Source organism: Bombyx mandarina, chromosome 13 (assembly GCF_030267445.1).
Source record: "Bombyx mandarina strain Sakado chromosome 13, ASM3026744v2".
Lineage (NCBI taxonomy): Eukaryota > Metazoa > Arthropoda > Insecta > Lepidoptera > Bombycidae > Bombyx > Bombyx mandarina.
In genome coordinates, this window is record NC_143220.1 from 808,684 (window position 1) to 829,668 (window position 20,985).

The 20,985-nt window shown below is 36.0% G+C and overlaps 3 protein-coding genes across 3 annotated transcripts in view; 2 read left to right on the forward strand and 1 right to left on the reverse strand.

The window, feature by feature from the left end:
- Positions 1-661: 661 nt before the first annotated feature.
- LOC149501568 (uncharacterized) lies at positions 662-4,698 on the forward strand. The gene is made up of 4 exons (XM_089732253.1): positions 662-1,612; positions 1,691-1,768; positions 2,250-2,406; positions 3,294-4,698. The coding sequence occupies exons 1-4, from the start codon at positions 827-829 to the stop codon at positions 3,521-3,523; spliced, it is 1,251 nt and encodes a 416-aa protein (XP_089588379.1). The 5' UTR covers positions 662-826; the 3' UTR covers positions 3,524-4,698.
- Positions 4,699-4,985: 287 nt separating this feature from the next.
- On the forward strand, positions 4,986-10,833 carry LOC114251074 (uncharacterized). Its single transcript, XM_028185257.2, has 5 exons — positions 4,986-5,410; positions 6,084-6,108; positions 6,356-6,652; positions 8,468-8,524; positions 10,279-10,833. Exons 1-5 carry the CDS (start codon positions 5,360-5,362, stop codon positions 10,293-10,295), a joined length of 447 nt encoding a protein of 148 aa, XP_028041058.2. The 5' UTR covers positions 4,986-5,359; the 3' UTR covers positions 10,296-10,833.
- A 2,315-nt stretch (positions 10,834-13,148) lies between these two features.
- Nadsyn (NAD synthetase) overlaps positions 13,149-20,985 on the reverse strand; it is a 44,311-nt gene continuing 36,474 nt past the window's right edge. The window contains exons 9-13 of the mRNA XM_028185238.2: positions 19,612-19,767; positions 18,624-18,838; positions 17,874-18,096; positions 17,290-17,466; positions 13,149-14,941 (exon numbers count right to left, since the gene is read on the reverse strand). Coding sequence (XP_028041039.2) covers positions 14,804-14,941; positions 17,290-17,466; positions 17,874-18,096; positions 18,624-18,838; positions 19,612-19,767 — 909 coding nt within the window. The 3' untranslated portion in view covers positions 13,149-14,803. The remainder of the gene's footprint in view (positions 14,942-17,289; positions 17,467-17,873; positions 18,097-18,623; positions 18,839-19,611; positions 19,768-20,985) is intronic.

Genomic DNA, 20,985 nt, shown 5'->3' on the forward strand with positions numbered 1-20,985 from the left:
CGTATAGTACGTAAGCATAGGACTGTTAACCGTCGTGAGATGGATCTGTGGTAGTATATTTCGACACGTAGTAAATATTTAGAAAAATCTTAAATTGCGTTAAAAAAAATGCCAGGAAAACTCGTATTTAAACCATGAATTAATTAATTATGAACTATAAGCGACAGGCAGTCGCCAAAAATATTTGAACCTTCGTGGTCCTGCTCTACAGAGCGAAGACACCAACCCGCATAGTGGAAAACTTTATACCTTTAAAAACAAAACCGATTCCTAATCATACTCTGTCTTTGAAAACAATAAAATCAATGAGTCCTATAAATTATTTCAGCCAGCCCACACTATTCGCATTCTGAACAAAAAAGAGTATTTGCTTTCACGATGCGCCTGAAAATCCAAGTATGTATATACATACTCTTATCTATATAGACTGATTATAATTATTTGTCAGCCTGTAAGACTATATGTTATTGATCACGTCCAGGTACACAAAAAGCCTTCTCCAATAAGCTAATGCACGTGATTATAATTAATATACAAGGCGAATATCAAGCAGGTTTTCATTTTTATAAAGTTTTCGATTTCGATCAATAAATTGCTATCAAATTATAAAAGGCGTTGAATATTGTAATATTAGAATTAAAAGGTAATTCAATTTCGATTTGATGATTTATTATGCCTGATAATAGGTAAATTATACTCAAGGGTCACATTATGCTCTAAACCCTTCACTTAATGCGTAATTTTCCTTAACACATGTTTACAATTGATTTTCAATTGTTGTGTAGTAATCGTTCGTGAAAGTCCATTCAATTGATACCTTCGAAATATGAATAATTCAGAAAAAACGAATATTACGAACGAATATATACAAAGATATTATGAAAGTATTATGTTTTTACCAATTAAACTTACTGGATTTCGAAGATTTGATGTCCATGATGGACAAATACATCCACTCATGAATAGAACTTTAATACACAATGCGTTTATTCTGATCTTGGCAAACTTTGGTGTTTATTATTTGACAACCGCCGAAGACTATCTCAAACTTCCAGAAGTAATAGCCATAGGACATTTTGCTACATTTGCTAATTTGATCCTTATAAATTTATCATTTGGAAATCGACGCAGCGGTGCGCAAATAATCAAGAATTGCATTGAAATTGATTTATATTTGGGCGTCAAAGAAACCAGTTTCATGAGAGAAATAGCAATAAGATACTTCGTTGTACTATGCGTGCTGGTGATATTTTTCGCTTTTTTTGTGGTTTCGTACATGTACAGTGTGTTTAAAGTGTCCTTGCTGGTTCACGTTGTGGGATCGTTATATTTTAGTTGGCTGTTTTGCATTTATGACGACTACAGTTTTTTCATGACATTGTATACGTTTCTTTCGTTGAGAATTCGGTACCTTAATGTGGCTTTAATGAAATACTCTAACATGAATCTCGATTATGTACCGGATTTATTATTTTTCAATGGATTATTCTGGAAAAGAAGGTTCGACAAATTAGTCACTTTTCACAAAAGAGCAGGCAAACTCGAGTTCGCTAAAGCTTTCAGAATTATTTTTCATCAATTCGATTGCATTAATCAAGGCTATAGATTTGCCGTAAGTAATTTCTTACAAAATTTTAAGTTTGAACATTTCATACAGTGTTTCGATTTAAAAAAAAAAAACTTGTTTCAGTTAATGTTAGGAGTTTGGACGATCGTAGTTGGCACATTTGTGTCCGTTCAATCTTTCATAATATACATAAAGAATTCGGTAAGTCAGAAAGCTATAGTTTGTTTACTTTTAAACTAGTAACAATATGGAGCCGAGTGTAACATAAATTTGGTGTAAGTGGCTATCGGAGCCAATAACAGATACCGCTACGTCAATGCCGCCGATCTTAAAAAACGAAGGCGAATCCACAAATGAACTGGGCGAAGGGCTCAAGCGTTTCCTTTAAACAAACCCCGGTTTGGCGTCATTGCTTCGCGACTAAAGCGCGTAAGACATTAGATATGTAAGGGAAACTTACACTACCCGTCTTATCCTAAAAATCAGATGTCGAGTGTACTCGTATCGAGCGATGCGACTATGTCGGCAAGATAATCAAATTTGGAATATTATTTATTATCTTTTGTTTTATCGTATCAAGAATTATGTACCTACATGTATCTTATTTTATAACACCCTGTATATGTTATGGCTTGTATTCGATTACGAAACCAAATTAACTAATTATTTTCTGTGGCTTCAGGACACAGACGTTGTGCGATCAAACGTCGTCACAGGATGGGCAGTAGGGAATTGGGTTTATATGTTGACCGTGAGTTTACAGACGGATGTTTTTCGACAACAAATTGAACAAACACACCTTATATGTGCTTACGTACTACTCAAACCTACCAGTCCGCGTAAGTACATGTGTACAACATATAATACATAATATAATAACATATAATATAATTTATAATATAATTACGTTCAAATACATAAGTCAGTTGTGCAAAGACCTGATTGTCAGCGTTGTATTCAGTGCGAAATACTCCGTGTCTTATGTAAATATCTGTGAACGACTTAAAATTCGGAATTATAACATTTATTATTATGTCCGAGTTCCTGTCGTTAAAAAACAATTTAAGTATTTAATTTTGTATTGGTATCAGCGTCACCCACATAGGGGAGTGGGGTTTCATATAATCCTCATGTTGCATACTTTTATAATACTCGGAGGACGCTATTACCACCTCTTTCAATCTCTTTTTTTTTTTTTGATAGAAAGTCAGATTTTAGTGGTTATTGTCTTCCGTTTCGCTCTGCATTTGACATAATCTTCGGCAACATTGTTCATACATTTCTTGTAACATTGCATGTCACTTTGAGTCTTCTCTCAGAGGTTCAGACGGGGAGAGACTGCTTCATCACCTTTATTGTACCCAGAGAGCTCGGGGTAACTTAATTAAAAACCAATACATATGAACAAAATTAAAACTACTTTTCCTCATCATTGACCAGAACCGTAAAATATTCGAAGCATTAGAAACAACAAAATGCTAAGAATAATCGGAAGATTAAACCGTAAAAGTAACTTAAATAATGTCTTAGTTCGCATAAACGACAAAAAAATACAATAGGCATGTACGACACTGAATTGCTAAATTAACATATTAGCAACTGGTATTGTAATTGTTTTTGACGTCTGACGACCACTTCAAACGCCATTACTGAATATTGAACCTAAATTAATATTTCCTTTCGTATGTTGTGTATTTTCTAGGATTTTAAATTCTCCCGTTTTCAGCTGAAACCTTCGAATTGATCAAAACCGTGCGTCGTACATTAGAACTCCGTGATGGTCGAGGTTCAATGTATAGTTTTCGATTCGACCCCGGCTTGGTGTTCAGCATAGCGGCTTCAACTTTTGTCTACATTACAGTACAACTGCAAATGGCCTTTCCGAAGCTCGAAAATATTCGCACAGTGAATGTGAAGCCTACATCTATTTGGACGAACGTAACGGTTTTACCGTAAAATTGTATGAAAAATTTTGAAAATCAATTTTCAATATTTTAATCCGCACAATAAATTAATTTACTTACGACAACGGCTATTTATAAGATTTTATTTATTTATTTAACTCAGTGTTATTTGCTTGTGGTATAATAAACGGTCACTTTAAATTACATTGTTATTCAATGATATTGTTACTTCTGGATCGGTCAACGTGTACGTTAATTTAGAACTAAATGCGTACTATCAGATAGAATTTATCCATCACATAGATTGTTGCTTGACCAAATTTTAGAACGATTGAGCTATTGCATGCTTTCTGTTACCCTGATGACGTGATGGTTGCAAAATGAGCGGCGTTATTCATTTTGTATTATGATCTCTGGCTACCACTCCGAATCATGTGGAACGTGAACTCCTCTGCTTGTATAAAGTTGATCTAGTGGCACTAATTTCTGAACAACGGTTCTGGGTTCTTTACCTACATGATCGAAGACAAAAAATAGTTTTCGAGGTCTACGTTTATTTGTGTTTATTCCCGTAGGACAAGAAGCGATGCTAGCTTCGGGCAGTTCAATGTGAAAGGTTTATTTATTACTAGCCGCCAAAACAGCTTCGCCCGCAAAAAAATATGCAATTTTAGCTTCGACTTATGGTTCAAAAGATAAAAATCACTGCTTTTGCATCACTATAGTAAATAGTGAGATAAAAAATTACCTATACCTAATACATTCATAGATACGATTGCCAAAGCAAAATGAGCAGGATCTGTGACGTGTCAGTGCAATATTATGCGGCGTAACGAGATGCTTAAGTTAAGTTTTTTCCCCTGCCTATTCGTTGATAGGCTAAGAGGTTATTCTAGCTACGCCCGAAAAGGTAGGTGAGCTCACGAGCTCAGCATGGGAGAATTAGCTAGCCATAGCAAGAGCGGTGCTTCTCAGAATCTACCACCGGATCGGAATCGCGAACCACTGAGAAGATCCGGCGAGAAACTCAGTGGGCTGTATCTATGGGTTAGTTCGACGAGGACCGTGACCTAAATCAATTTAGGTTAGATATTCAGGTATAGAGCTTCAGACACTTAAACTCGATTGAATTTACGTATTACGAGTGCTATGTTATTAACATATAACATATTGTATTTGTATTTGTATATTAAGTTACCAAATGAACATTGTTAATATACAGAGGTACTTTTGTTTTTTCTTATCGAATTTTAAGGGTCAGAACCGACTTCCTCGATCATATATCGTATAAACAGAATCTTAGATGTTTGTTTGTACGTAACGGAATTTTCGAACGTCTTTTTTGTCATTACCTATTCGCTGGTAGCCTTATAGGCTATCCCGTCGCTTCTCGGCCTTTTGGCTTTTGGTACAGAATCTTAGAACTAAACGATGAGCCATCATTACATGTTTAGGTAGGTACAAATTAAAACAACATTTTAAATGACCATTGGTGTACCCGATAATTTTTTTCCAAGGATACTTAACCTTCTATTAAAACGAATGTCGTAAAGTTTAATAACATTAATCTATATAAAGGTGATTTTAACCAATGCCAGGAATGACGTCATCAAAATAGAATACAAGAATCCATTTGACAAAGATCACTTATTTTCCGCTTTTCGAAAGCAATTAGTCAGTCAATCAGTCAGTCGACGTCAAAAATATTTTAGTTCGTTGTTTAACGTTTATTGTTAAAATTTTGCGTTGCCGTTGTACAAATTAGTTTATTCAAATGAACCTCGCAACTGTGACGTTTTAAAATTCTACTATATAAATTGTCTGAGTTTGGCGACTCGGAATAAGTAGTCAGTTGTACATTCGATCGTTAGCCTGTAACATAAAAATAATGACGAAATTATTGTGCCTTGTTTCGTTCGTCGTACTATCAGTACAGACGGTAAGTAATAGAAATTTTATATCTCTCCATTTATTTCTAAACGATCGCCCTACCTGTAGACACTGGAACATGAATGCTAAACTTCGCTTTGATAATTGATTGTGGGTTCAGATGCCTAACTCCGTTTATTGACCGTGTTTTTTCCTCATGTTTTTATAAAAATACAGTCCTAAGCTGATTTATTTAAGACAATCTGTGGCGATAATCGTTACATCTAGCGCATCATGACACTAAAAACCTATTCGAAAAAGAAAAAAAATTGTATTCTCTTCGATTTTCAAGAGTCCTGTGACTCATAATTAAACTCATAATTAACCACTTTTACGGGTTAATTTCGTATTTTTTTATTATTGTAATTACAATCTTTCCGATACAGTCAGTCGTCTATGACCTCTATGACATTAAAAACGCGAGATAAAACCGTTAAAAATAATTTTAATTAAGGTTTCTTGCTAAGCCATCTGACGCGCGGACTCTGTGATCTAAAAAGAAAAGGAGGGGCGGTTTCCACCAGTTCACACAACATCCCTTACGAAAATTGGAAACACATTGGGTCAGTGTTCGATTGTTACCTATAATGGTGACTAGTAGTTTCTTTCAGTTTTAACTTCTGAAAGGCTCTCTTTACCATGTTCTTATAATCTGTACTAATCTCAGTCTTATTCTGTTTCAGATTTCCTGTATTCCAGCTGATCCTGGTAAAATATTTTTAAAAAGTTTTCAAAAAAAACATATAGTCCACCTACTCCTTTAATGAAGAAGTATTATAGTAATGCTACGTGTTCAGTGCTAAACTGAATTACTATATCGTCTTAATCGGCTTGGTATACCTATTTAGGCAAATGCTTAACGAAAACAAAATTAGCATACTTTTATAAAGTTCACATTCAGTTTTTACAAAAGTGTGCATCGTAAATTTCATTTGAACTTTATTGTTTTAAACAGCAAGTGCACTCATGGGTGCGGCCTCAGAAATAATGAAACCTGCATCCGCATTAAAGGGTGCATTAGACACTGCCATCGGTTCTACTGCCACACCTTCCACGCCAGCCGCCGCAACTCCGGCAGCCGCAACCTCACCTGCAGCTGCAACCTCACCTACAGCGGCAACCTCACCCACAGCTGCAACCTCTCCTGCAGCCGGAACCTCCCCAGCAGACGGAACCTCCCCTGCAGCCGGAACCTCCCCTGCAGCCGGAACCTCCCCTGCAGCCGGAACCTCTCCTGCAGACTCACCAATATGTAAATGATCTTTTTACTTTGAACAAAACTTCAATTTATATAATTCTGTAGACAACAAAATCCATAGGAGCGGATCATCATAATGCTAGTATCTCCACTGCTTTGATAACTAAACTAGCTCTCGATTCATCTGTTGTTCACCCACCTTGAATCAAAATTTCAAATGTTATGAATCAGAAGTTACGGGTATGAGAGTCCAGTCACCTCGATCTACTGATGCTACTTTACTACTTTCTAATTTACATCCATTGGATACCATTATGGTTACGTTAGGCAAATAAGATTCTGGAAGAAACAGGGGTTATAGTCTCGATGCTGAAATAAGTCCGAACTAGTCTTGGTAGGTGATGCTTGACTTCTGCGAGTTTACCATCGCACAGGAGGAGGTAATGGAATGTGAGAGTCCTCTGTCTACTCCGATGCGTCGCCGCCATATACATTTTGATAATGAAGATATGCTTCTTTATTTTATTTAATGAAACAATCTGGAGGGAGCGTTGGTTTATATATTGGTTGGTTGGTTAATGTGACACATGTAATATTTTCTCCATAGCCTTAGTATAATATTTTAAACGTTGTGACCAGGTCTCGGTTGAATACGCACTTTCTCCATGGAAAGTTTACAATTACCAATCTTATGGAATGTTTTAGGGACTCCAAATTATTATGGCACTTAGAGCGTGCTAGAGTGTTTAAAAGAAGCATAAAGCATAATGTAGTGACTCAAAACAGGACCCCGGAAAACCCGAGGCCCGTTCCGTGCACCCGCAAGGGGACACGACGACCCCACGGTCAAAACAGAACTAGACGCCGACCAGTCTTCGGAAACTCAAAAATATAGCTCAGTCCCTTAATAGCTAAAACTGCACCAAACCATAATTATAGCCGTATAAGCTTACTAACAAATTGAGAAGTCTTTGAATAGCTTGAAGCATAAACTCGGTTGCTCTGGGAATTCATGTTTTCTAAATCTGCTTAGAAGCCTATGAAACTGTTTTATTTTTACCATCCAACTTTAACTTGTGTAATAATGTGACATCATTTCGTTCCATAGCAAATTTGTCTCTTTTATTTCTAAATAACAAGAATATTCGATAAAACGGGAATCACAATGAACATTTTTAAAAGAATGAGAGGTTCTAAATATTAATATTACATTATTGTTTTGGTCAGTATTTATGGCCAGACTGTCTTTAAAATAAAGCTTTTATTTATAAAAACTTTACTTTAACCTATAGCTCCCGAATTAAGATCAAAATTGTACTTTTCGGATACGATACTGGTGGTACTGGTTACTGGTGGTAGGACCTCTTGTGAGTCCGCACGGGTAGGTACCACCGCCCCGCCTATTTCTGCCGTGAAGCAGTAATGCGTTTCGGTTTGAAGGGTGGGGCAGCCGTTGTGACTATACTGAGACTTTAGAACTATATCTCAAGGTGTGTGGTGCATTTACGTTGTAGATGTCTATGGGCTCCAGTAACCACTTAACATCAGGTGGGCTGTGAGCTCGTCCACACAGCTAAGCAATAAAAAAAATAAAAAAAATAAAAAAACACGATAACTATCAGATTGATTTGTACTTAAAATGAATAGAATTCTAAAATTTCACAACGACATTCATTCATTTAACAAATCTTCAAAATCTTTTAGCAACAGGAAGATTGGTTATTTAAATTATATGAAACACAGCATTGGCATACATTAGCAATAATTAAATGTCATTTTATTATTACGGCTATTAATGAATATTTGATAGAACATCGTTTCAATGATTTTATAAACGACAATATCATTTAATGGTTGTATCATTTACAGTGAACCCTATTGGCGCCCTCGCAGATTTTGCGAAGAAAGTTGGAACGACCTTCTTCGGTAAGTAAATTAAGTATTGAGCTCGGATTGAATATTATTTTCAAACATTATTAAGCATTATATTGAACGGTAAAATTTGCAATATCCGAAGATCAAGAAGACATCCCAAAAACAAACACAAGTTTATGCAGTTAGTATTCTTAACAGGATATTACTAATGATATCATCATCATCATTATCCTGCCCTTCTCCCAGTCACCTGGGGTCGGCGCAACATGTTTTCTCCCTCCATACTCTTCTATCATATACCATTTCTTCGCTCACTCCCCTCTTACCCATATCGTCTTTCACACTATCCATCCATTTCTTCTTAGGTCTACCTCTTCCTCTATATCCTTCCACGTTCATAGTTAACACTCGCTTACCAACCTCATTTTCATTTCGTCTCATCACATGTCCATACCATCCCAAACGCGCACTCCTCAGCTTCTCTGTCACAGGTGCCACTCTTTCAGAGATCCTCTAACATATTCATTCCGTATTCTATCCATTCTCGTTACTCCACACATCCATCGCAACATTCGCATCTCTGCCGCATGCGATCGCCTTTATTATGATATTACTAATAAATCGTAAATTAATTATTTCACAAATGTTTATGGACTACTTACAATTACGAAATGTTGACGTTTCAAAATTGTGCCTAAAAATGTAAACGATGTTTAAAAAAACACGATCAAATTGTCAAAAAATAACGCTTGGGAATTTAGTTACCAATGAAAACATAAGAGACTTATAAATAAAGCAAAGTAAAAATGCGCTTGTCCTTTTTCCCTACCTATTTGCTGGTAGTCTGTAATGAACATGTGTAATGAAATGTAACATTGTAATTAGCTATTAATCATTCTATCAAAGTCACACATTCGCTTAATTTATATTCTTCTCAATGGGTCGCGATTCCTATCCGGTGGTAGATTCTGCGAAGCACTGCTCTTGCTAGTGCTAGTCTTAGCAAATTCTCTCGGGTTGAGCCCGTGAGCTCACCTACCCGTCCGGGCGTAGCTGGAATAGTCCCTTAGGCTGCCAGCGAATAGTTAGGGGGAAAAAATAATTAATAATTTATATTTTTTCTAAGAACTTAAGTAACTAATTCGGATTGTTATATACTACATTAAAAGATAACACGATAAGCCTTAAAGTGTTAAGTCATGACTACCTTTGCTTTGAGTTGAAATTAGACTTTTCTAATTTAATATTTTAAGCTTAACATATAAAAGTATAGGCAGAATGTTAATTCGTACCTACACAGAGCATAAAAGTATAGGGTAATATTTCTGTTAGAACAAAATTAATTAAGTCATTTGCCAAATACAAAAGTCGAAGTAAACATATTTAATTAAAAATATTAGCTTTTTTTTTATCTTCTCTTATCACCTAGCCTATTCCTCGCAATGCTTTTGTCAATGATGGAATACAGTTCAATGCATAATCATTTATTTTTATTTATGTTCTGTAAATTCTATTGATGATCTTAATAATACAAACAAATACAGATTAATATGGTTTTTTTTCGTGTCAATGGTGACAAGACAAGGTAACTGGCGCTATTACAAAATTTCGACAAGTAATTATGATTTAATATCGCGGTTTAATTTATAATTTACGAAGTTTCTCTTTTTGAAATATAATAAATATCACCCTATAAATATCACTAGCATTTACGTTTCGTGGTACACAAAAAAGCCTAAACAATATTTAATTATTATTTTTTCTATAAAGAACTGTGACTTAAGAAATTTTATTTTATTTTACAGGTTTTTTGGGGCGCTAAGTCGTAGAAACACAACATTGTAATGAGACTTACAAACACTTTAAAAATAACATTGAGTTTACTTATAAATTATTGTGGCAATTACTAAATACAATACCTATTTAAAAATTGCCTTCCGTGCATAAATTAAAGTAGTACTAAAAAAAATTTATTTTATTTATGCCTATATCTAAGTTTAAAATATTATACTAATTTTCAAAATCCGAATGAATTATCATAAATTTTATTTACAAACATAATCGAACAGAAGATTTATATATATATATATATTTTTATTTTGTCCATAAACATTCATTATTATGGACGTTTCCAATTTTACTCATGCAATAAGGGAGAGAATTTATTAGCTGTCAGCGAGGATAAATTAATTAATAATTTTTTATTATTTCTTTTCTATCAAACAGAATTAGGATATAAGTCTGAATAGACACGTATTGGTATTTTTAAGGATTTGTTCATGCACCAGCGTCTTCTTTGTTTGATTTTACGGAGATGAGTGGACTATCGTAAAATGGTGAAGAAACTTAATAGAAGAAAATAAATAAAATAATAAACTTAATAAACATTTTTAAACTTCCGCCAAAAACTAAATATGAAATCAATGATATTCTTATTTTATACGCTTTAATGTTTAAATGTTGTAATATGTTGTAAGGTATTTTGTATTTCCTTACGCAATAGGCCTCTATTACTGTTAATATAAATGACTATTGTTGACTAATAGTTAATATAAATCACTAATTAAGAATTTTTTCAATTTGTTTTTTTGTACTGGAGCTTATAACTTTACTGGGCTTTTAGACAGGTGTATGAAAGCTCATAAATGATAAGGTCGTCTTTGTTCATAAATGATAAGGTTGTACCTACTATTAAAATTGTTAAGTTTTATAAATTTCGAATTGTAAATGCAAATATGTTCCTGTAAGTAGCAATGATGTGTTGGTATTTTACAGATTGTAAAAAGTAAACATAGAACACCTGTTTCAACTCACGCCAATTTAAAGCAAAGTAAATTATATATTTCGTTATCTACATAACATAATAATTGTTATCATGAAATATTCATAAGTTAATACCAACGATTGAATCATTTTAAGCGAAATAAAATTCATAAACTTATTTGATTCATAAACATAATTGGCGATAAAATACGACAGCCTTCTGTTATCGTACTAAACTATTTCGGACACTAATAATACACATACGACCTTTTTCGTCGTTAACCGCATACTCCACATCTAAATACGCCTGCAAAGGTATAGGAGCCGATACACGAACAACTTAGTAGAATATTACAAAAACTATTAAGACTATATTGGAATATCATTTCCAACAGCCGTGCTATTCCGGTAATGTAGATCACTATGTAAAATCCAGGAAAAACTTGCATAAGGCCCGTCATGACTTACGCGAGTGTGGTGTTCGCTCACGCGGCCCCCACACACATAGACACCCTCCAATCTCTACAATCCCGCTTTTGCAGGTTAGCCATCGGAGCTCCGTGGTTCGTGAGGAACGTTGACCTACACGACGACCTGGGCCTCGAATCTATTCAGAAATACATGAAGTCAGCGTCGGAACGGTACTTCGATAAGGCTATGCGTCATGATAATCGCCTTATCGTTGCCGCCGCTGACTACTCCCCGAATCCTGATCACGCAGGAGCCAGTCACCGTCGACGCCCTAGACACGTCCTTACGGATCCATCAGATCCAATAACCTTTGCATTAGACGCCTTCAGCTCTAACACTAGGAGCAGGCTTAGGGACCCCGGTAACCGTACTCGTCGAACTCGACAAAGAGTTCGCCGTGCAACCTAACCCATGAATCAGCTCGCTGAGTTTCTCGCCGGATCTTCTCAGCGGGTCGCGATTCCGATCCGGTAGTAGATTCATTCGCGAAGCAGCTGCTCTTGAGCTGTTAGGTCTCCTTCGGAGGCGCTCGGATAGCTGTTAGCAAATCCCACCCCTCCTGGCTGAGCCTTTGCTCGCCCACCTGTTCTGGTGAAACTGGAAAGGCCTCCGGGCCACCAGTAATCCTTCAATCATAAAAAAAAAAAGAATCCAGGAATACAGGGTGTATTTTTGGCAATACCGACAGATTTCAAGTTGGGAAAATTAATCTTTTAAAGACAAGATAATAAGGCAGTTTCAATCAAAATCTGCTTCATTCAACACTTTCTCTTATTCCTTAGTTTTTTATTATTATTATTGGGGTTTGATCACAAGCGCCTGAACGCCTGCTACTAAAGCCTAATGATAGCTCAAGATAAGCTGCTTCGCGACTGCGTATATTGCCGGGTCGTAATCAGAATCCGCCGGGAAAGTCCGGCGAGAACCGCAACACTTCTGACATAGTGGCTAGGTGCAGGAAAGATAACGGTAAAGAAAACCAAAAATCTTCAAAACCTCTTAATTCAATTAAAATTAAAAGGTACATATTTGATTAATATGAAAAGTAAACTCCATTGAATAGTACAGATAATAGCGGATGGCGTCAATGACGCCAATATATACGAATGTTATTTTCAATCCGGAATATAGGGTTGCCTCGGGACAGAGTCATGCAAGATGGTGGTACCTACCTACCCGTACGAGATAGCAAGAATTTGCGATAATAGTTTATATTTTTATTACCAACTTAGCCTTTCGTTTTGAAATTTATTTATGAAAAAGTATTAGGAACGTATTTATTTAGTGACTTTTTAAATTTATTTAACAATGTTTTGGTAACAGATAACTATAGAGTACGCCCACCGTTTCATTATTTAAGCAACGGAGTTTTTCCGCTGCGTTATTATCGAATTCCGTGATATAATTATTCTTAAAGAAACGAATTTAAAAGAAACTGCAATTAATTTTTAAGGAACATTTATTTAACATTCATGATTTGTGTCTATAAATATGTCTTTTAATCACCAACTTTGTACCACGACACAGTTCGCTTATCGCTAAACTACACATCTAAATTACAGCTTAATACAAATAAAAGCTCATCATACAAGCACCAACAAAACTACAACACTGTCAATACTGTCATTACGATAAACGATGCAAATGTTAATACAGTCAAAATCTGTTATAACGACACCGAAGGGACTGCTCATATTCAGTCGTAAAAACCGATAGTCGTAACAACCGGTGATGTTTAATGTGTATCTTGCAAGTACAAACAAATCGATAGGGAATTATTGGAAAAATATATTTATATAATACGCGATTTTTCTTCAATATTAATTTGTTTTCTTTTTCTTTGCGACATTTTGAAAGTTTCACGAATAACTCCACAAAGTTTTGGTGCCTCTTGTGTATAGATAAGTAACAAACTAACTGAAGAGATATGAAGAAGCGGGCTTTGACTACCGCATGCACGTGTTTTGTTTCTAAGAATTAGAAAAGACCCTACACTAAACTAAATCCTATTGTTTTCTTTCCTGATTTTAAAAGCCATTGAAGACAAATGTGGATACCTATTCAAATTGTTTACAATACAGCTTAGCCGGTCGTTCTAACAGATCTAATTCTCCGAAATATTAGTTAAATGTGGTCGTTTTATGAGGTATGTCGTTATTACCAATGTCGTAGAAAGCAATATTTTTAATAAGGTGGTCATATGGCATTCAGCCGGGACCTTTGTTCTTGGTTATTATAACCGGCATGTTGTATTAAACGATGTCGCAGTAAACGGTTTTGACTGTACTTCTATTTTTAATTTTCTACGCGTGATTTAAATTCACATTAACACATCGGCCGTACATATAGAACTGATTATCTCAAATCTCTACGGTACAAATAAATAAATAAATATACATATAAGTATATAAAGGGGTGACAGGCTATTTGGTTTAAGCGACATTTAGCTAAATACGCGAAATTTTTTTTTGTAAATAAAGTTGCTTTTTATTTGGTATTGGCTAACCAAACAGACTTCGTAGTGCCTCAATCGATAAACTTTTGTATAAAATAAACTTAAAGCAAACAAAAGGAATCCGTCCGACGGGGGACACATCAAAGGAAAAACAAAATTGTTATTTTTTTTATATTCCGACCAGTTTCATATTTATCTACCTTTTAAACCTCTGGACTTCGAGAAAGAATTTAAGACCAAAATTAGCTAAATCGGTCCAGCCGTTCTCGAGTTTTAGCGAGACTAACGAACAGCTATATATATATATATAGATTAGCATCAACAGTTCGATGTTTTTAGTTAAACCTCAATTAAGTTCACGAAGAAGAAGAAGAAGAAGCCGAAGAAGATTTTCTGTCATGGTATTTTTCCAAATTTTATACTGTAAATGTCACCATTGTAAATTTTCAAAAATTTCGCTTAAACCAAATAGCCATCAATCAACTCTCGATATAATTTTTTTAGGGCTTACGTGGGTGTTTGGGCTTATTGGAACCCATGGATATCACAATGCTGCCATCCATCTTGAGCTACCTTCGAACCCTCACGTGTGACTGCTTCGCGTCAGAAACAGCAATTTATTTAGCTAGTGTTCATTAATGTCAAATCAGTACACCCTGTCTGTCGTTCTTTGTGAACGACGAACTCAATGTAGTAGTCGGAGAATTCGGATTTGTTTTGCTCTGCTCATATCCAACCCGGCTAACTGATGTACGCTTTTCCTTGCTCATTTGTATGACCTGCAGATGAAACAAGTAATTAGCTTCTTTTTTATTTATTGCCTAGATGGGTGGACGAGCTCACAGCCCACCTCATGTTAAGTGGTTACTGGAGCCCATAGACATCTACAACGTAAATGCGCCACCCACCTTGAGATATAAGTTCTAAGGTCTCAGTATAGTTACAACGGCTACCCCACCTTTCAAACCGAAACGCATTACTGCTTCACGGCAGAAATAGGTAGGGTGGTGGTACCTACCCGTGCGGACTCACAAGAGGTCCCACCACCAGTAAAGGCTTAAAGCTTACACGACAAGTGGACATGGCTTCTCAGAACGAGAATCAAGAATATGGCTGTAGAAATTTCGGTAGTAAATAAAAGGCGAAGGTTGTACTGTCGGGGAACTACAACTACACGCGATAAGATAGCATGAGTAAGAGCTCGAAGCGAATAGAAAATATAGCAAAAACTAATATACGATTATTATTTTTCTATCTTGTACTGGCGTAAGTAAAATTTGTTTGGTAAATCTATACTCTATACTAATATATAAATCTACAGTGGTTTTTACGGATGTTCCGTTATAACTACTGAACCGTGCATCCGATTGACTTGAAACTTGGTATCCATGTAAAAATTACATGTACTTAATGGATAGGCTAATATTTATATGAGTGTTGGACTCCCTACGCCAGTTGCGGGGGCGTTAATGATGAGAATCTTTGTGGGGGTGAGAAATATGAATGTTAATTTTAAATGCCCTTTTTTTTTTTTTTTTCCTACCTAAGCTGAGAGCCTTGAGAGGCTATATCAGCGTAACCCTAACTTTTGTAGGTGAGGTCACGGGGCTCAAACCTGATGACGTTGCTAACACGAACCCTAGCAAGAGCCGTGCTTCGCAGAATCTACCACCGGATCGGAAACGCGACCCACTGAGAAGATCCGGCGAGAAACTCAGTGGGCTGTGTCTGAGAGTTAATTTACTCGTCGAGCCCTTCGTCGCAAGCGACGGGTTCGACGACAACGGTGACCGGTGTTAAATTCCCAGCGAAGCGGACGGGTACAGCTAGTATACCTCTAAAATTAATTCAATTCTAAACAGACGTAAACAACACATTGCGTCATCGATACAGTTGAAAGACGTTATTAAAGATTAGCATACTTATATTATGACGCATTCGGCTGTATGTAGATTTCTTGTTAGTTTTTGGTCAAAATTTAAGTATTATGAACAAAAATCAGAGTGAAAACATACATGACTGGTATTTTGATTTTATGAAATATTGTCATTGTGTTATTGATTTTTTAAAGGCTACCTCAATTAGTTAGCAAGTGCGCAATATGTGAATAAATGTGAAAAGTTGATATATTAATTTGTTTACCTTACAAGTCGCTCTTTTTTATATAATTCACGATGGTACAGTCAAAAAATATTATCAGAGAAGCACGTTATAAAACATATGAATATGCCGGTAGCAAAGAACATAACACATTAAAATATGTAAACACGGTACACGTTTTTCAAATCACACAAGTTTCAAGCAATGTAAATAAAAAAAATGTTTTATTTATAAAAAATATCTTGACATAAAATATTAAAATTAATGTGTAATTTGCGTGTCATTAATATGTATAATTTTATAAACCATATATTACAAGATAAAAAATTTTTTTTATTTATTTCTTAGATGTGTGGACGAGCTCACAGCCCACCTGGTGTTAAGTGGTTACTGGAGCCCATAGACATCTACGACGTAAGATGCGCCACCCACCTTGAGATATAGTTCTAAGGTCTCAGTATAGTTACAACGGCTGCCCCACCCTTCAAAACCGAAACGCATTACTGCTTCACGGCAGAAATAGGCGGGGTGGTGGTACCTACCCGCGCGGACTCGCAAGAGGTCCTACCACCAGTAAAAAATATGGTCATTTTCGGATAAATTATTTGATCCGTTTCAATTGTATTTTTGTTTTAAGGCTTTTGACAATATTCAATGTGGTTACCTTAGCCTTTCGTTTTCTAAAAGTACAAATTTTTTAATAGCAAGTAATATTGCACAAATTGGCCATTGCAGAATACAGCCCAAAAATGTTTCTCTTCAATTTAATAACATAAATATATAATAATAATAAATATTCCTAGTGAGAATGAGTCCACTGAGTTTCTCGCCGAATCTTTTCAGTAAATTCTACGAAGCACCGATCTTGCTAAGGTTCATGTTAGCAAACTCAGGTTGAGTCCGTGAGCTCAGTAACTGGAATAGCCTCTTAGGCTACCAACTAATAGGTATGGTATTTAAAAGTGAGAATGTGGCCCACATAATTGCAACAAGCTAGTATTAGCTAGAACATAAATATAGTTCTCACAGCATCATCTATGGTCTTGAACTGCCAGTTCCAGTGAACTCGATATAGGAAAGGTCTGAGATCGAAGCGGTTGTCGTCGGGGCTGTAGGTCTCGGCGTGGTAGGAAGGCGTCAGCACCGTCATCTTGTGCCTGTTGATCGCGTAACACCGGAAAAAATGCTTCACCTTTTCAGCCACCTGAAACATGTCGAGTCTATAGATACGTCTCATTTCCAACATCAGTCATTAATGCCAGTAAATAAAAATATTAGAATTTGCTTGTTATTCGCGATCTAGAAATACAGAGTGTTTTTTTTTTATTTATTTAAAAAACAGCGGGACATTTTACAAATTATGAAAATTAATACTTTGAAGAATTTGAAAATGTAGTTTTCCTTTTTTTTACTTTTCTCCGGAACTTATGATTCGTTCCAAGAGAAGAATGTATGTGACCTATTTATATATTGCCTATTTAAAACACCTGCATATTATTATTATGAATAGTATACTCATTTTTAAGACGTTGTTTCGTTTCCAAAATCTCACAATAGTTTTACCCATCTTCAAATTGTTACGCAGTTTAAAAACAAGCAAATAGTACTAACCTCCTTAGGCGTACATTTATCACTCCACTTATGAACCAGTTTCTCGAACATGCTGTAAGGGCCGCATTTATAGGTCTTCCTTAAAGTTCCGAATTCGGACAGTTCAGCGTATGTCATACCCATGTCTTGTTCGTCGGTTTGCGTTATTTGACCATCGGCCAATGGCTCGAGTTCTGCAGTTGGAGGTGCTTCTAGAATTTCCGATAGAGACGGCAAGAAAAATCTAGAATTTTAAGAACGTTGCGTTTATCAATTGTTATTATTGTTTACAAATTTATAATTTGATCGTACATAGTTTTAGGGGCACTATTTTGTGTGAATACAATCTGCATATTTAAGTACGTCAGAACTAAAAACTTATATATGATGTCTACTTATGCTGGGTCGGACATATTAGATTAGACATTTTTTTATCCCTCGTAGGCAGAAGAGCATACGGCTCACCTGATGGTGAGTGGTTACCTTCGCCCATGGACTTCAGCAAAGCCAGGGGCAAAGCCAAGCCGCTGCCTACCGCTTAATACTCTCCGCAAGCCTCGTTTGAAGATGGACATGTAATGCGCTCGGGAAACACCGTGGAGGGGAGCTCATTCCATAGCCGGATGGTACGTGAAAAAAAAAAGACTTCTGGAAACGCACTGTGGATGACCGCAGTGGCTCCAGGTAGTGTGGATGAACTCTACTCCGTTGGCGGGCAGTGCGATGGTAAAAACAACTCTTTTCTTTATTCTTTTCATTAATAAAACTCACCTATTCTTAGCGTAATGTAAGAAGGATTTGAGGTCAGTCTTAGATATTCCACCGATGGGATTAATATCTGCACTGGAACAATCGTACTTGGTCATATAACCTCGCAGAGCTTCGTCGACGTTTGAGGATCCCAGTACTAAAAGACCTCCAGGTCTGCCGCGGACCCAGAGCATTAGCTGCGCGAACAAATACGACAGAACCATACGAATACGAGCCTGGAAACATTAAATATTGCATTAAAATTGGTATTTTTGATATGATATAAAAGTATTTCTTATAGTATATGTGTATATCACTACATAGTATAAAACAAAGTCGCTTTCTCTGTCCCTATATCTGTCTGTCCCTATGTATGCTTAAATCTTTAAAACTACGCAACGGATTTTGATGCGGTTTTTTTAATAGATAGAGTGATTGAAGAGGAAGGTTTATATGTACAATACCATCCATTAAATAGTGGAGAAATCAATAATAAATTACAGTTTCCGAAGCGAAGCGAGGGCGGGTCGCTAGTATAATTATATATTTTAAACTATATTTCTTTAAATTCATGTTGCATACAAATTATGTATGTATACAGAAATCTGTCCATAGATTTACTAAGAAAAAGGTTACGATGTCTTGTTTGTTGTCTGTTTGTTTGTAAATATACAATATCATCAATAAAAACAAAGTCCTCGTCGACGAAGTAATAGACACAGCTAGTCTATACATAGATAATCAGACAAAGACGAAACAGTACAGTAATATTCTCCTCTATTTATCAACCGATTTTCTTTTATTATATTTTTATTGTTTAAATAACAAATCGAAAGAGAAGTGTAATACATAAGATCAATTTCAATTTGTATGTGCCAGTGGTTAAGGTCGAATTTCAAGCACTGATTGAACATTAATGCGAAAATCATCTAAATATCAGCGTATGTATCGTTATACATCGGGTTCGAGCTTTATTTTCTCTTTCTTATTCATTATTCTCGATGCTTACTTGTATATTTTGTAATGCAAGGTTCTGTCTCGGGCAGCCTCCTTTGCTTTTGAATATCGGTAACAGACCAGTGGCCGCAGTAAAGATCCCAAGCGCAGCGTTAACCGCCGTATCGATCAGAATTGGGAAATGGTAACTGCCTATCTGGCTCGCGAGCTGAAAATACAAAACTATTATATGTTATAAATAATACGAATGGTCAACTAATCTTATATCCGTGTACCTGTCCGAAGATTCAAATAAAAAAAAACTAGTGGTCAAGATTCTATTGTATGAAAATCACTGTTTTCTTAACACAACTCAGGCGTCACTGTTTGATATTAACGGTACTATGAAAAAAACTTTCCTGGATCACATAAATAAGCATTAATTTTCATTTGGAAAAATATAATATCGACGCTTGAAAGGCAAACGTGACTAAGCGACAATAACTGCTTTATACATAAATGATAGACAATAACCATATTCGATGCGCAAGAAATATATATTTCTAGGTCTATTAAAATCATTTCAATCCTACAGCTAGATTCGTTAAAATAGATTTTTTTTCAGGTATTTCAACTTTAAATTAGTCTACTTTTTTTTTATGATTGAATGATTACTGATGGCCCGGAGGCCTTTCCAGCTTCACCAGGACAGGTGGGCGAGCAAAGGCTCAGCCAGGAGGGGTGGGATTTGCTAACAACTGCCCGAGCGCCTCCGAAGGAGACCTAACAACTCAAGAGCAATTGCTTCGCGAATGAATCTACTACCGGATCGGAATCGCGACCCACTGAGAAGATCCGGCGAGAAACTCGGCGGGCTGATGCATGGGTTAGCTTGCACGTCGACCTCTTTGTCGAGTTCGACGAGTACGGTTACCGGGGTTCCTCAGCCTGCTCCTAGTGTTAGAGCTGAAGGTATCTAATGCAAGAGTTATTGGATCTGATGGATCCGTAAGGACGTGTCTAGGGCGACAACGGTGACTTGCTCCTGCGTGATCAGGATTCGGGGAGTAATCAGCGGCGGCAACGATTAGGCGATTATCATGACGATTAGTCTACTGTAAAGTTTACGCATTGTCGCTTAGTCACATTTGCCTTTCAAGCGTCGATATGTATTTTATATTCAATATACTTTTGTGTGGTAATAACAAATAATATTTTAACTGATTTAAAAAAAGAAGCAACATATCAAATTTTTGACAGCATTATTTATGTGTGACAAGATTTCGATGATTCTTTTTTATTAGAAAACTTGGTGCTTTTAAATTTAATCTAGTTCAAATTATCAAAATACTAACTATCGACAATTTTTAAATTATCGTTAAAAAAGCATTTTTATTCGACTTGTACTACATACATTGATGTTATTCTAATTTTATTGTGATGAACT